The 14,186-nt window shown below is 35.2% G+C and overlaps 2 protein-coding genes across 2 annotated transcripts; both read left to right on the top strand.

Annotated features, from left to right (window-relative positions):
* Positions 1-1,107: 1,107 nt before the first annotated feature.
* On the top strand, positions 1,108-7,149 carry LOC104234591 (probable galacturonosyltransferase 13). Its single transcript, XM_009788191.2, has 6 exons — positions 1,108-1,886; positions 2,894-2,949; positions 3,077-3,232; positions 3,460-4,050; positions 5,418-5,720; positions 6,179-7,149. The coding sequence occupies exons 1-6, from the start codon at positions 1,658-1,660 to the stop codon at positions 6,458-6,460; spliced, it is 1,617 nt and encodes a 538-aa protein (XP_009786493.1). The 5' UTR covers positions 1,108-1,657; the 3' UTR covers positions 6,461-7,149.
* A 1,333-nt stretch (positions 7,150-8,482) lies between these two features.
* LOC104234583 (membrane-anchored ubiquitin-fold protein 2) lies at positions 8,483-11,452 on the top strand. The gene is made up of 5 exons (XM_009788182.2): positions 8,483-8,863; positions 9,265-9,559; positions 10,623-10,787; positions 10,998-11,082; positions 11,167-11,452. The coding sequence occupies exons 2-4, from the start codon at positions 9,427-9,429 to the stop codon at positions 11,051-11,053; spliced, it is 354 nt and encodes a 117-aa protein (XP_009786484.1). The 5' UTR covers positions 8,483-8,863; positions 9,265-9,426; the 3' UTR covers positions 11,054-11,082; positions 11,167-11,452.
* Positions 11,453-14,186: the final 2,734 nt, after the last annotated feature.

Genomic DNA, 14,186 nt, shown 5'->3' with positions numbered 1-14,186 from the left:
CGTACAATTTACACTAGTTATATGTTTTTTTTTTTGTTTCACAAATTTGTGGATCTTAATCTTACACTTCTGAGCCCACAAAAATTTGAGTTTACAAAACTGTGAGACAAAAAAGTTGTATCAATACAATTAGTGTCAGTTGTATGAGACACAAAACAAATTTTTTAGTGTTACTACTATTATCGTAGAGACTAGAGACGATAGTAGTTACTACTAGTTAACTTGTTGCATATTTGTTAAATCAGTAGAGACTATATTGATTTACCAATTTTTTTAAAACGTATATTTATAGTAATAACGGAAAATGGCCAAATATACCTCTGTACTATTAGAAAAGGTTTAAAGTATCTTTCGTTATACTTTAAGTCAAATATGCCCCTATCGTCCTATTATTTGTTCAAATATACTCCTTTTCCGTTAAATTTGTCTAAATGAATATTTATTCTTACGTGCATAATATTTAATGAGTTGGATGTCATATTGCTTGTCACCTCAGCGCCCCTAACCCAGTTTACCCTCTCCCCCTTCTATTTTTGCCACCACTAAAATTTTCTTCCCTTCACAATTGGCACTATCATGAAAAATATTATATTTCAAATTATAGTCTTTTATATATAGATTAGGAGTGCTGAAGTCATCTCATCAAATATCAGTGTCACGCAGGATTTGATGTCCACTCTGGATAAACTTAATAAAAGATGTGTATATTTGAACAAATAATATTACGACATGAATATATTTGAACCCAAAGTATAACGAATTAAATCATATTATAAAAAAAAATTAAAGTGATCATAATATACTCCATCCCATAATTTTAGGACAAGTCCATTTAAACACCATCAGCAACCCAATGCTACTCTCTCTCTCTCTCTCTCTCTCCAGCTCAGCATATTCTCTATCTTAGATTTTCACTCAGCATTTTCTCTCTCTAGCCCACACGGTTTTGACTCAAAATATACACGTTATTTCCAATTTTTATTCTCACTTTTTTGTTACTCACTAAATTCGAGTCACTATTTCATTTTCTCAGCTGAAAAATTGAATTAATAATAATAATAATAATAATAATAATAATAATCAATTTTAGAAAGGAAGAACATATGCAACACAACACACGTACTCTTTCTCTCTCTTTGTGTAAAAGCTTTTCCATTTATTTTTTTCTCTCTCTATATTCAATCTTCCGATCTCAGGAAGAGAATACCAAATCCTCTTCCTTCAACGTTACAACAATTTCCCAAACCCAAATTTGTTTTAAATTTATTTCATTCGATTGATTAATTGATTCCATACAAAAAAAAAATTAATAGATACATACCTTAACATATCCAGATTCATTGCACGCACATTCATACACACACATTTGTGTAGTTTTGTGGGAGTTTGGAGGCAGAGCTGAAATTTTGATAATATCCAAATGCATTGGTCTCGGAAGAGACCAGTTTCGATATCATTTGATTGCTGTGTTGTTGGATCTGATGGTGAGAAAAAGAATTTTTTATTTAGATTGTTTAGGAATTTCCAAAGAGAATAATATTAAAAATTTTAATCCAACAAGCCCTAGGGGGGGCAGAGTTTTGGTGGATTGGAATTGGGATTGGGTAGTGAGGGGTGCAGAGAAAGTTACGGTGGAGAAGCAGGGAGGGAGGAAGAGATGCAGCTGCACTTCTCACCTAGCATGAGAAGTATAACAATATCGAGCAGCAGCAATAGTGGAAATGGAGGGTATGTTGGGGATTTGATGAAGATCAAGGTCGCAGCTCGCCACTTCTCCTACCGAACGCTTTTTCATACCATTCTTATCTTAGCTTTCTTGTTGCCCTTTGTCTTCATTCTCACTGCTCTTGTTACCCTTGAAGGTGTCAACAAGTGCTCCTCTTTTGGTACGTTTTTTCTCTTCCCTTTATTTTCATTTAATTATTAATCTATAAGATACTTCCCGGATCCTGATGTGTTTCTATGCAATTACTTAATTCTTTTGCTTGATGTTGCAATGTTGGTGGTTTGTTTTGCGGAATGATATTGGTTATCTTAGATGTTTTTTGAATTGAATTGGAATTTATTATTTTTCGCTCTAATTAGAAATGTCATTGGAGTTGTTTTTATATCTAGGATTGGGTGGGATTAGGGGAAAGTTAAAGCTGAACTTACTTTTTTTTTTCATTAACTTGCTCAAGGATTTGAATTTGTTGACAAATACTCCTTGAAAAGGAGAAGGGATAGATCGATACATGATTTTGCAATGGTTACATATTAGTTTAATTTTACTCTACCCTGCTCCACCATTCATATTAAGGAGTCGTTTATGCACTTTTGGTCCACATTAGGAAGCAAAGTGTGGATTGAGTCCGGACTGTAGATGTCTGAGTGCATGGTGTTTTATGGGAGGGGGAGGGGGATGAAATTGCTTAGTGTTGTTTCTAGTAATTTGCACGTATGGTAATTAGTAAGTGCTTCTCATTTATGTAGCTTACTACTATTTATCTTAAGTATGTAACCAATGCGTATACTCGAGTCTGGTTAACGTTTGTTTCTTATGCGTGTTGCATTAAGTATCCTGAATAACAAGTTCCAGTTGGATCACGTGTTATGATCACATCTGTGAGTTGTTATTGGATGCCTTCTAATGTTATTTTTTTGTTCCACGGAATGAAAAGGAAGCTTTTCTTGGCGGGACCTTTTACGATTTGTGGGTGGGGGAATTTTTGAAGTACCAGTGTGCCAAGAACCCTGTTTGGCAGTGTTGGTCTTGGTTATGATGCTCCTAGTTAATGTTTCCTTTTGTCACCCAATCTTACTTCAAATGGTTATGAGGGTTCCATTTCAATATTTTTTATCCTTCCATTTTTCTTGCACAATATCATTTCATTTTCTTCTCCTTGGTATTCAGATTGTTTAGGTAGAAGATTAGGACCAAAGCTTCTTGGACGAACTGATGATTCAGGAGTAAGTAAATTTCATTCTACATTGTTTGTTGCTGTTGTTGCATTCCAATCTGTTGCAAAGTTTTTACGTGGAATTCTGTTTCTTAACCCAACTCTATGTCATTGCTTCTCTGTTGCTCTTTAAGCAGAGGCTGGTCAAGGATTTTGTTAAGATCCTCAATCAAGTGAACTCTGAGGAAGTGCCTGCTGGTTTGAAACTCCCAGAGTCATTTAATCAACTTGTTGTTGAAATGAAAAACAACAAGTACAGCACAAAAGAATTTGCTTTGATGCTAAAGGGAATGGTATGTACCCGTAAATCTTCTCTAGCTTTCTTTCAAGACATATTTACTTGGTGTGTGCATGTCCACTAGCCTTATTTTGCTCTTGCCTTTCTGTTGGGCATTCTACACTCGCGCCAGGGATTAGGTTGAGTTACTTCCTGACCCCCACTTTGGTTGTTAGTGTGCACAGGCGCAGAAAGATATAGTCCTTCTTAGCTCAACTTTGTGTTGAATTTGCTATTTTGCAGATGGAGAAATCTGAAAGGGATATTAGGGAATCAAAATTTGCAGAGCTGATGAATAAACACTTTGCTGCAAGTGCAATTCCTAAAGGCATTCACTGTCTTTCGCTGCGGTTGACTGATGAGTACTCCTCAAATGCTCATGCACGCAGACAGTTGCCGTCACCAGAGCTACTCCCTCTACTATCTGACAATTCATTGCATCACTTTGTAGTGTCCACTGATAACATCTTGGCTGCCTCAGTTGTTGTTAATTCTGCTCTGCAGTCATCTCTGAAGCCTGAAAAGATTGTTTTCCATGTTATCACTGATAAGAAAACATATGCTGGCATGCACTCATGGTTTGCTTTGAATCCTGTCACTCCTGCTCTTGTGGAGGTTAAAGGTGTTCATCAGTTTGACTGGTTGACAAGAGAAAATGTTCCAGTGCTTGAAGCAGTTGAGAGCCATCATGGTATTCGGAAATACTACCATGGAAATCATGTTACGGGTGCCAATCTCAGTGACACAACTCCGCGATCTTTTGCTTCCAAATTGCAGGCTCGAAGTCCAAAGTATATATCTTTGCTCAATCATCTTCGCATATATTTGCCTGAGGTACCTCTTTCTCATATCCTGTAAACTGTCTTCTGTTTCTCTTAAGTATGTTTTGGAGGGTGCAATTCCAATGTCTTTTCTACTTCCATTCCTCTCTCAGGCACATGGACATTCTTGTAGTCTATTGAAGTAATGCCTGGCGAGAAAAAGTTTCCATTATATAAATAGAGTCAATCAGTAGGGTTAAGCATGTGAATGAGAAACTTTGGATAGCTTAAGGAACATGCACAAGGCCTAGTTTAGTGAATGTTCTTATGCATTACTGTTCTAAACCTAAAATAAGTTGATCAAATTTCTCATGATATGAAATTTTGCCAATTTTATATGACATCGAGACTTCTTGCTTAAAATGTTGTGTAGGCATATATATAAGCAGAGCCTATAGGTTTGAGTGTTCCAATGCTTATGCAGATAGTATTTCTTCATTTTGCTAAAGCCTAAGATTTTTTTTCCGCTCCAGAGATCATTTGCTTTACACATAACAAGTTGCTCATAGTCCCCGGGATTGTTCTGGGGTGGGAGATTGTAGTAATCTTGGTTCTCCAAGAATCTTATTCGCTGATAGATTTCAGCCTCATTCTCTAAGAGAAAAACTTTAATTCTCGACAGGGAAGCCCTATAAAATTCTTCTTTGTTGTTGTTGTCATAAAATATCATTCTTCGTTCCGTCGTCGATCTTCCAATTTCTTCCGGTATGCTGCTCCGTCAGCAAGGAGCGAAAGAACCAAGTTTTCTGTGGTGATGTCAGAATTTGCACCTATAAATGGAATAGCCAACTCTTCTTTGTGACTGTCCTGAACCACATTGGCCAGTCAAAGTTCCAATATCATCTTTCCATCCAAGACGAGACCCTAGCAACCCAGATTCTTATATAGTTCTCTAATTACTCTTTATGGAGAGTGAATCACAATTTTAATCAGATTTTGCTTTTGTTATTATCTTCTTCTTGTTCTGATAATATTGAAATGCCAAACTCGCCAATACTCCGAGTTTGGCATCCCCAAGCACTTCTTTCTTTTCAGTAAGAATTTATGCAACAATACTTTTTGGTTTCCTTTTCTTTACTCCCAACAATACTTGGAGCAACACTAAAGTTATCTCCATGTGACCTACATGCCACGGGTTCGAGTCGTGGAATCAGCCGTTGATACTTGTATCAGGGTAGGCTGCCTGCCCCTTGGGGTGCGGCTCTTTCTCGGACCCTGCGTGGATGCGGGATGCTTTGTGCACTGAACTGCCTTTTTTTTGTTTGTAGTTTTCCCCTTTAGATCTTACATGTAATTCGCTCCCCTGTCCTGCAATTGTGTGGATATCCACTCACTTTTTCAAATAGCAATGTGAGATTTCTCTGGTGTTGTACTTTGCAGCTCTTCCCAAACCTTGACAAAGTGGTTTTCTTAGATGATGATGTTGTAATTCAGCAAGATTTATCTCCCTTGTGGGACATTGACCTACATGGTAAGGTCAATGGAGCAGTTGAGACTTGTAAAGGTGAAGATAAGTGGGTGATGTCTAAGCGATTCAGAAATTACTTCAATTTTTCTCATCCTCTAATAGCAAAGCATTTGAACCCTGATGACTGTGCATGGGCTTATGGGATGAATATCTTCGATTTGCGTGCATGGAGAAAGAAGAACATTACGGATACTTATCATGCATGGCTTAAAGAGGTATGCAGATCTCTTATGCTTTGTGATTTAACAGAAGAATCTTTAGTTATAAATAAATAAATAAATAAAAAAGAATCCTCGGTCATCTGAGTTCCAGCATCGATGTGATAGATTTTTGATCTTGCTAGAGCGTTGTAATTCTTCTGCCAATCCTGTTTGTGTCTGTCTCTTAGTTGCCCACTTTGTTGCTCATATAGCCTTTTCTATTGACATGTTCGTCTAGGAGGACTGAGTTTGTCTTAAACTTCAGTATTTCTACTACTTAGTTTTATGTAATTATGATGCTACTTTTATTTCCCGTTTGTGACATAAAAATATAGTGATTAAGGATTTGAATTCATACATTTTTCAGGTCAAAGGTTCTTCATTTGCTATTGCTGTTCTAATTATTAAAGATTTGATCTCATCAAATATCTCTAGATTCTGAGTAGATATTGTTAAACTTTTAATCATTGTAGAACCTGAAGTCAAACTTGACAATGTGGAAGCTTGGAACGCTACCTCCTGCTTTGATTGCATTCAAGGGTCATGTTCTCCCAATTGAACCGTCGTGGCACATGCTTGGCTTGGGCTATCAGAATAAGACCAATGTCAATAATGTGAAGAAGGCTGCCGTAATCCATTACAACGGCCAGGCTAAACCTTGGCTTGAGATAGGCTTTGAGCATCTCCGTCCTTTTTGGACCAAGTTCGTTAACAGCTCCAACGATTTTATCAGGAATTGCCACATATTGGAGTAGTCAATGGTTTCAACGACAACACAGGAGAATTTTAAAAGCCACAGGCTTTGCAAACTTTCTTTGGTGCTAGGGAACTTCAAATCCAGATAACAAGGAGATTCTGACACTTGGCTAATTGCCCGGATATATTCAGGTTATCAGATCTGTTGCTTTGAGTCCTACAAAGGAGAACCTGCATCTCTAGCATGGGCATGAGATTCATTCTTTCAGTCTGTAAAATAGAGGTTGGTCGCCTAATAATATTGGTTGGACAAAGGACAATAGTTTTGGCCTCTTATCTGGGGTCTAGCCTACCCTTAATTATATTATTGCTTAAGAGGTAATGACGGGGCGTCCAGGAAAATGCTCATTATTGCCATCAGTGATACAAGTTGGTGCATTGCAAGAAAAAAAGCTACGCGCTGGCCCTGTTTAGAGGCTCCCGCATTGCCTCCATTTAGCCATAGAGATGATTCTTTTAACCTATAAATTTCATTTTCCCTTGTTAGTTTTGTTGTCATTACTCCACGTTTCTACCGTTTCTTGATTCAATCATCTTGGTCATATTAGACTGTAGGCTATGGAAATTTGGTTCACATAGTTGGGAAACTCCCCTGCTTATTATTTTTGTACTTGTTTTGTATGATTCATGAATCATGATATACAATTGATATGTGCAGATTCTTTTTAAGAAAAGTTTTCCACTCTTACCTTTTTGCTTCAGTTAACGTGGGTTGGCAAGTTGGCATGTCTTGAGGTTTGATATTTCAAGACATTTCATTTGCATATATGTCCTCAAGGGAGTTGATTACTAGCAGGTAATAATCGACATACAGATTGAGGATCACTATTTTAATCCCGTGAACTAATAGTGTGTAGCCTCATTAAACTGTACTGCTAGTATTATAATTATTTGCTCTATTATTGTATTATTTAACTTTAAATATTCTGTTATTGATCATGTTTTTGTTCGTGAGAGGAATTGTAGGACCTGTCAACTCTACTCCAATAAGCAACGCGTTTTGTACTCGGATGGAAGAATCCCACTTCAGATAGCCGGACGTTATATAGCCGCTCTCAAAATAATAGCTGAAATTTATATATATATATATTATATTAAAAAATTATACAAATTTTATATATTTTTTCGGCTATTGAATATAAATAATTTCTAACGCGGGCTAAAAATGAAAAAAACCTGTTCTTTTTTAATAAATTCTTAAGGTGAGATTAGCTCGTAAACAGTGATAAGGAAAGATTAGAAAATGAAGGGCATTATCCTAATCATCGGATATGATTAATTAGTGAAACCAAAATTTGGGGGAAAAAGGTTTTAATGTAGTTATTATGGGTTTGATAAGTAACAGTGAGAATCACTAGGTGGTCAAAGTAGAAATTGATAAATAAATCCTGCCGAGGAAAGTAATATGCTACTAATCTCATATGGTGCATCGTACCAGCATTGTTTTTGTGTAGCCATGTTTCGTAACTTTGAATATTAAATAAACTAAATTAGATAAGAATCCCTCTAAAAGTACTCAAAGGATAAAAAGAAGCAATAAAGATTTCTATGTAAAGAAAGGTTTTAGAAAATAACCAATTTCCAGTTCAACTAAAACAGAACTTGTTGGTCAAAGATGTCGACGATCTCCATTTCCGTATTCACCTTCATCCCCCACTTTTTACCGAGGGAGACATACTTCGACAGGACTTCCACTTCATCCTCGCTCACCTCATTTGCAAATGGATCTTGGAATGTAAGCTTCTCGTTTGATACATTCTCGGGCGACACCTCATGATAACAAGTAAGTTTGTACGGACTATTTCTTTTATTTACTACCTTCGTCTATTACAAGTATCAAATAAGTTTATTTATTAATGCTTGATTTATTTTGTCTCAAAATTACATCAATTTCATTGACAAGACAAGTAGGTCATACCCTTAAATTACCAATTACACATATTAACTTACCTTTTAAAAACAAAAAGTGAGAATAATTGTACTAATAATAATAAAGAGAAAACAAAAAAGGGGAAAGTTCCAAGAAGAAAAGATGTCGATAATTCCATAGAGTGAGGAAGAGAAGGCGAAGGGAACAAAGAAGAGAATTACTTCATTGACCGAAGATGTAGAGAGAGAGAGAAGAAGAAGACTTTGAAAACTCCGAAACTGCCGATTTTTCTTCATCTTCTCCCTCTTCTTTTCCCCCCCACCACTTTCCTTTTCTTTTTCTTCTTATTAATAAAAAATATTATTTTATTTTCTTATTTTAAATTCTTAATGCATTACACGTATTACCTACCCTTTCTTTTTCTTCTTACCTAGAATAGTTTTGTAGCTCTCTCTTGCCTTGAGAGGAAAATCATATGAAATTAATTTGTTGGTTAAAAAGAGGACAGTTTCCAGATCAGTTTTTCCTATCAGTAAGTACAATCATGCATAAATTTTCTTCTTTTTTTTCGTAAAAGATCCAATCTTTTTTTTACAGAATTATAACTTTGATGATTACTTGATTAATCCAGTCTGTCGTTTGAGTAGATATTGTAACTATTTTCTATTTTTAAATGCTTATTTGACTTTTGAGGTGCTTAAATTTAGTGATTAATTGGTTATTTTTACCTCACAGTATTGATTATTGAATTTCTTTTGTTGGTTGCATAGCATATTGTTGTTTAAATTCTATTTTGATTCTGTTTTTTCTCTTCTTGATATTCTAATCTAAGCAAGTTTTATGATTTATTTAATTTTGCTTGCTTTTATGTATATATTGTCAATATTGACATCTGATAGTCTCTTGTGAATTTATAATTTGTTTTTTCTGAAGATTTAAGGCTGGGATTTGGAAGTTTGATGAGATCCATAAAGTGTCAAGAACCAAAGACTAAATTCTTTGGTCCTGCGAGCTCCTGCAATTGTGTTAATTAAGGCTGAACAGCTTTTAGTAAGATTCCTTGTGTTGGGGTTTGTTTTGTAATTTGGAACAAGGATGTCTGCAGTTCAAGATCAACTGGAGATCAAGTTTAGATTGATTGATGGAACAGACATTGGTCCGAGGAGTTTTTCTGCGGCTACAAGCGTAGCAACTTTAAAGGAGAACATCCTTGCTCAGTGGCCTAAAGGTTAGTTTAGTCTTTCAATAACTGTTAATTGTGTGTGAGTTTTTCAATTACTCAAGATTTCTATTGGATGCTTGATTGCTCTGAGAACCATAATTGTGGTTGTTGAGACTCCAAAATTACTTTGGAGCTTTCAGATAATTGATATCAATTGCCTAGATTGTCATAGGCTATGATCTGTAGTGTTCTTATGTTAGATATCCAGCTCTTTCGATAGTTCCTTTACTTATGCCCCTATAGAGAAATTTTGTTGGGACTTTGAATAAAAGAAATTTTTACATGTGTGTTATTCAGATAGCTTTAATCAACAGTGGCGTACTTCCTCTTGAGATTGTTCTAGGCTTCTCTAAAGAGATAGTATTAGTTAAGAAAGTTGACATAGTAGTCTCTGATTGTTCAGATGACATGAACCTCTGGCTAATCAAGCCTTTCAAGTTCAAATAGTCTGAGCACGTTCATGTCTTTCATTTAAAACCAACATTTTCAAAGCACCAAGTTCCGATGGCAGTATGATCATTCATATCGTTTAGAATGATATATTACATTCACACTGTGCTAACTACATCAAAACCTTGACTGAACTTTAAGCTTTGCACAGTTCACCAGAGCAATTATAGAGTAAATCCTGATTCTCAGCTTTAGAGAGGACTTCAAAAGCATTAAGCTGCAATACAACAACATACCCCGTGTAATCCAATATAGTGGGGTGTGGGGAGGGTAGTGTGTACGTAGACCTTACTCTTACCTTGTGGAGATAGAAAGGCTGTTTCCAATAGACACTCGGCTCAGGAAAGCATAAGCACAACATTAATGAATAGAAAAACAACAAGAAGCAACAGCAATTAAGCTGCAATGCAATCTAAAATGGCAAAGAAAAATCTAGCAATTTAGAAATTGAGCAATTTTCTCAAATTGCATTTTATATTATTAAGATAATCTGCCTGAATGTTGTGCACGTTTGTCTTTTTTGTCAAAGAATATCTGCTATCATCTATTCTTGGATGATTTCCGGGTTCAATCTTGATTTTCAAGTCATGTTTCCTGAAACGTATATCGTATTTAACAGAGAAGGATAATGGTCCGCGGACAGTAAAAGATGTCAAGTTAATCAGCGCTGGAAGAATACTGGAAAATAACAGAACAGTGGGTGAGTGCAGAAGCCCATTATGTGATATTCCAGGAGGAGTTACGACCATGCATGTGGTTGTTCAACCACCAGCACAAGAGAAAGGTCAGCTTAAATTGACTAAACATATCAATAGGCATCTACATGAATCGAAACTGAAAGCAGTATTTACATTGAATTTTCTATAGTATGTTTGATTCATTTTGTTCTTTCCTGTGTCTTTTGCCATTTTCCTTTCTAGGATACGTGTTCTTTTGTTGTCTCGATGTTTCTGAACTAATGTTTGTTGCTTGAATTGAACCACTGGTTTAACAGAGAAAAAAGCATCAGATGACATGAAGCAGAATAAGTGCCTCTGTGTTATACTATGATATGCAGTTTCAACAGAGGGCTACGCTAGGTAGGTGCTAGTTTTTCTGTTTTGTTTTTGTCACTGACAGATATCAAATTCTGTAAACCGACTTTTTGGACCCTCTACTTTCAGATAACTGGTGGTTGTTAATGATACTGAAATTGGTGATTAGTGACAAACATGAGTTGTTGGCATGACGTCCATTCTCAAGATCGTGTATGGTCTGGTCTCATTTTCTTTTGTATTTGCTGCTTTTTTATAAAGTGCTTGATGGGCGCAAAGTCCATTCTGCATTGATTGAAAATTTGTGTTTCTGTCAGGTATACCATTTCATCATATCTGTAGGACTCTGTTGTCTGTACAAAATACAAATTAACTCTCTGGCTAAATTCATAATTTAATCTTGAATATCTTCTTACCTTGGTCGATGTAATATAGATACGAAAAAGGATTTGGAATATATTGCATTTGAAATCCAAGGATTTCTCTACTCCAGCATCTGTATTCTCAGCTGTACGCGACTTAATATTGCAGTTTTTTTTTCTTCCAGTTTTTTCAAAGACACCTTCCATTTGTTCCTTTTGCTCCCAATTTGGCCGCCACAATCAGCTAGTGGGTCATTTGTCATATTCTCTGGTCGCTGATCTCTATAATGTGGATATTCTTGGACATATGTATGTGTGTATATATTATGTAAGGGGAGCCTTGGCGTAACTGGTAAAGTTGTTGTCATGTAACCAGAAGGTCACGGGTTTAAGCCGTGAAAACAATCTCTTGCAGAAATGCAGGGTAAGCTGCGTACCATAGACCCTTGTGGTCCGCCCTTCCTCGCACAAGCGGGGATCTTTGTTCACCGGACTGCGTTATATATATGGATCGCAGCTGAAAGCAATGTTAGTGAATTCGTTGAACCTGCTCTTGTTCTAGGTTTGTCTCTGGTTATGGTTGTGTTTTAGAAGGCTAGAGTTGACTACTCTTCGTTCAGAAAATGAACCAAACTTTGGACTTACTACATTCTTGCTATATATACGTACATTATCATGCAAGAATATTGCAATTTTGGACAGGTGAGAAAGGTCTAAATGGATAGCGTATAGTTATAAAAAGCTACAATTCAATTTGCAATTAAACTACTCCATTATTCTTGGAAATCTTCTGTTAAGAGGAAACGACTCATCCATTCGATAACTTCTTTCTTTATGAAATCAAAATGTGAAAAAGTTTTATTATAAACTAGTAGAATTGTCCGCGCTTCGCACGGTCATAAAAAACCTCGTCAAATTTACGAACTTCTTTTTCTAATACTCAAATATTAAAAAAAGTATTACTTCAAACAAAAGGAGATAGATAACATTAGGGGTGTACAAAGGAAACCGACAAACCGCACTAACCCGATAATCCGAATTAAACCGGAAAAAAATCCGACCATAATTAGTTTGGTTTGGTTTTAACTAAAGAAAGTCAAACCTATATCAAACCAACCCAACATTACATATATAGAAATTTAGATATATTTAATATATAAATATACTTATTGTGACGTAATTTATAAATATTTCTTAAAAAATTTCATAATTTTATCTTTTAAGGTATTATTTCGAAGTTGGACTTAGAACTTTTGAATGTTCCAATAAGTTTTATAGCCATTAATATTATTAAATTAAATAATGCTAACAAAAGTCCAAACCAAAATCAAATCAATACTGATGCTAACAAAAGACATTCAATTCAATACTACGAAAGGGAATACATTGAATATTAATTTTTTATTTTGCAATAATTTAAATAAAAATGCATAACCTATTTTTATTTTTTCTTTAGTGTTTAGTTATGTAATTAATACTCCCTTATTAGTCTACTTATTTTAGTATGACTTAGTACACCCAAGACACAACTGATTTGATTTGATAATTGTAAAATCCGAACCAACCTGACCTATGTTCACCCAAGAAACATCCAACCTCAAAAAAGACGTTCCATTAAATTTCTAGGAGAAGCACCATCTACTCTGAAGTGAAAGCAAAGGCATTGGTGACCATAAACATGAACATATGATTTAAAGAACATCATAAATTACAATAATATTAATTGGAACCAAAGTTTCGCAGCCTTAGATAAGACCAAGAATTTCAGCAAAAAAAGAAGGATAAGACCATGTTGATGAAAATTTGGAATAACGTAACAGGTAAATAAAAGAATGAAGTAGCTGTAATAGGTTATTTATTAAGAGTAATTTGCATTTCTTTCTTGACCGGACAGAAGTATCATAAATATCCCATTTGATACAAATAATTTATCAATCTTTCCTAGTATAGCCATAGTCCCAGATGCCTCCAAACAACAATAAAATTACCATTATTACAGACTCCATCAAGCAACAATAATTATAGAATAAAGTTTTAAGTATAATGAAAATAATTTAGCGTCAGCACATACATTAGTGTAGGAGAATTCTAGGGGTTTTTACTTTTGGGGGAAATGGATGTTTCTTAAACATGAATGGAATGAAAATGGCAAAAAGAATAGCATAATAATTTATTAACAGACCAGTAGTTGAAAAATCTTATCAGGGATATGAAAGATTGGAGAAGACTTTTATATTACAATATTTTGTAGGGAAAGGGACAAAAAAATTGAGGAAACTACGAAATTTTATCCATACGATCCTCAGCAACACTGGTACGAAGGCTTAAAATTGTTTCCACTGATAGCCCATGACTTCATCACTGCTCTAAGTACGTTGCTATTGGTGAGTTTAAATAATTGTGACTAATAATGGAGAATTTTAATTGCTGGGCACAATGTTTTTCTCAACCCTGCAGGTTATCATTGGAATTTTAGCACTAGTTCAAATGCAAAAGGAAAACAAAGAAGAGAATATAGAAATCAAGGCATATCATAAAGAAAAAGAAGATAAATAGATTGCATATACTAAACAACTAAAATGTCTCCAAATCTTTTACAAAATCTCATCAATAGATTCAACGAAAAAACAACACTTCACAGTAAAAATATTCTAAAAAAAGTTAAATATAGAAGCAAACAGAAGACAACAACAAAAAAAAAGGAAGATAAACTAATGGTGTAGTATAAATCCCAATCTCTTTCCCACAACTTAGCTCTAATCCCATCTCTATGTTGGCTTCTCTGGA

Source organism: Nicotiana sylvestris, chromosome 2, assembly GCF_000393655.2.
Source record: "Nicotiana sylvestris chromosome 2, ASM39365v2, whole genome shotgun sequence".
NCBI lineage: Eukaryota > Viridiplantae > Streptophyta > Magnoliopsida > Solanales > Solanaceae > Nicotiana > Nicotiana sylvestris.
Note: the sequence above shows the minus strand (reverse complement) of the source record. Positions and strands in the feature narration are given on the sequence as shown.

Excerpts from the sequence above, each read along its gene's own strand:
- LOC104234591 (XM_009788191.2), top strand. The coding sequence starts at position 1,658 with ATGCAGCTGCACTTCTCACCTAGCATGAGAAGTATAACAATATCGAGC. Across the intron at positions 2,950-3,076 it reads GACGAACTGATGATTCAGGA|AGGCTGGTCAAGGATTTTGT; the intron begins GTAAGTAAATTT and ends CTCTTTAAGCAG. Across the intron at positions 3,233-3,459 it reads CTTTGATGCTAAAGGGAATG|ATGGAGAAATCTGAAAGGGA; the intron begins GTATGTACCCGT and ends GCTATTTTGCAG.
- LOC104234583 (XM_009788182.2), top strand. The coding sequence starts at position 9,427 with ATGTCTGCAGTTCAAGATCAACTGGAGATCAAGTTTAGATTGATTGAT. Across the intron at positions 9,560-10,622 it reads CCTTGCTCAGTGGCCTAAAG|AGAAGGATAATGGTCCGCGG; the intron begins GTTAGTTTAGTC and ends CGTATTTAACAG. Across the intron at positions 10,788-10,997 it reads ACCACCAGCACAAGAGAAAG|AGAAAAAAGCATCAGATGAC; the intron begins GTCAGCTTAAAT and ends CTGGTTTAACAG.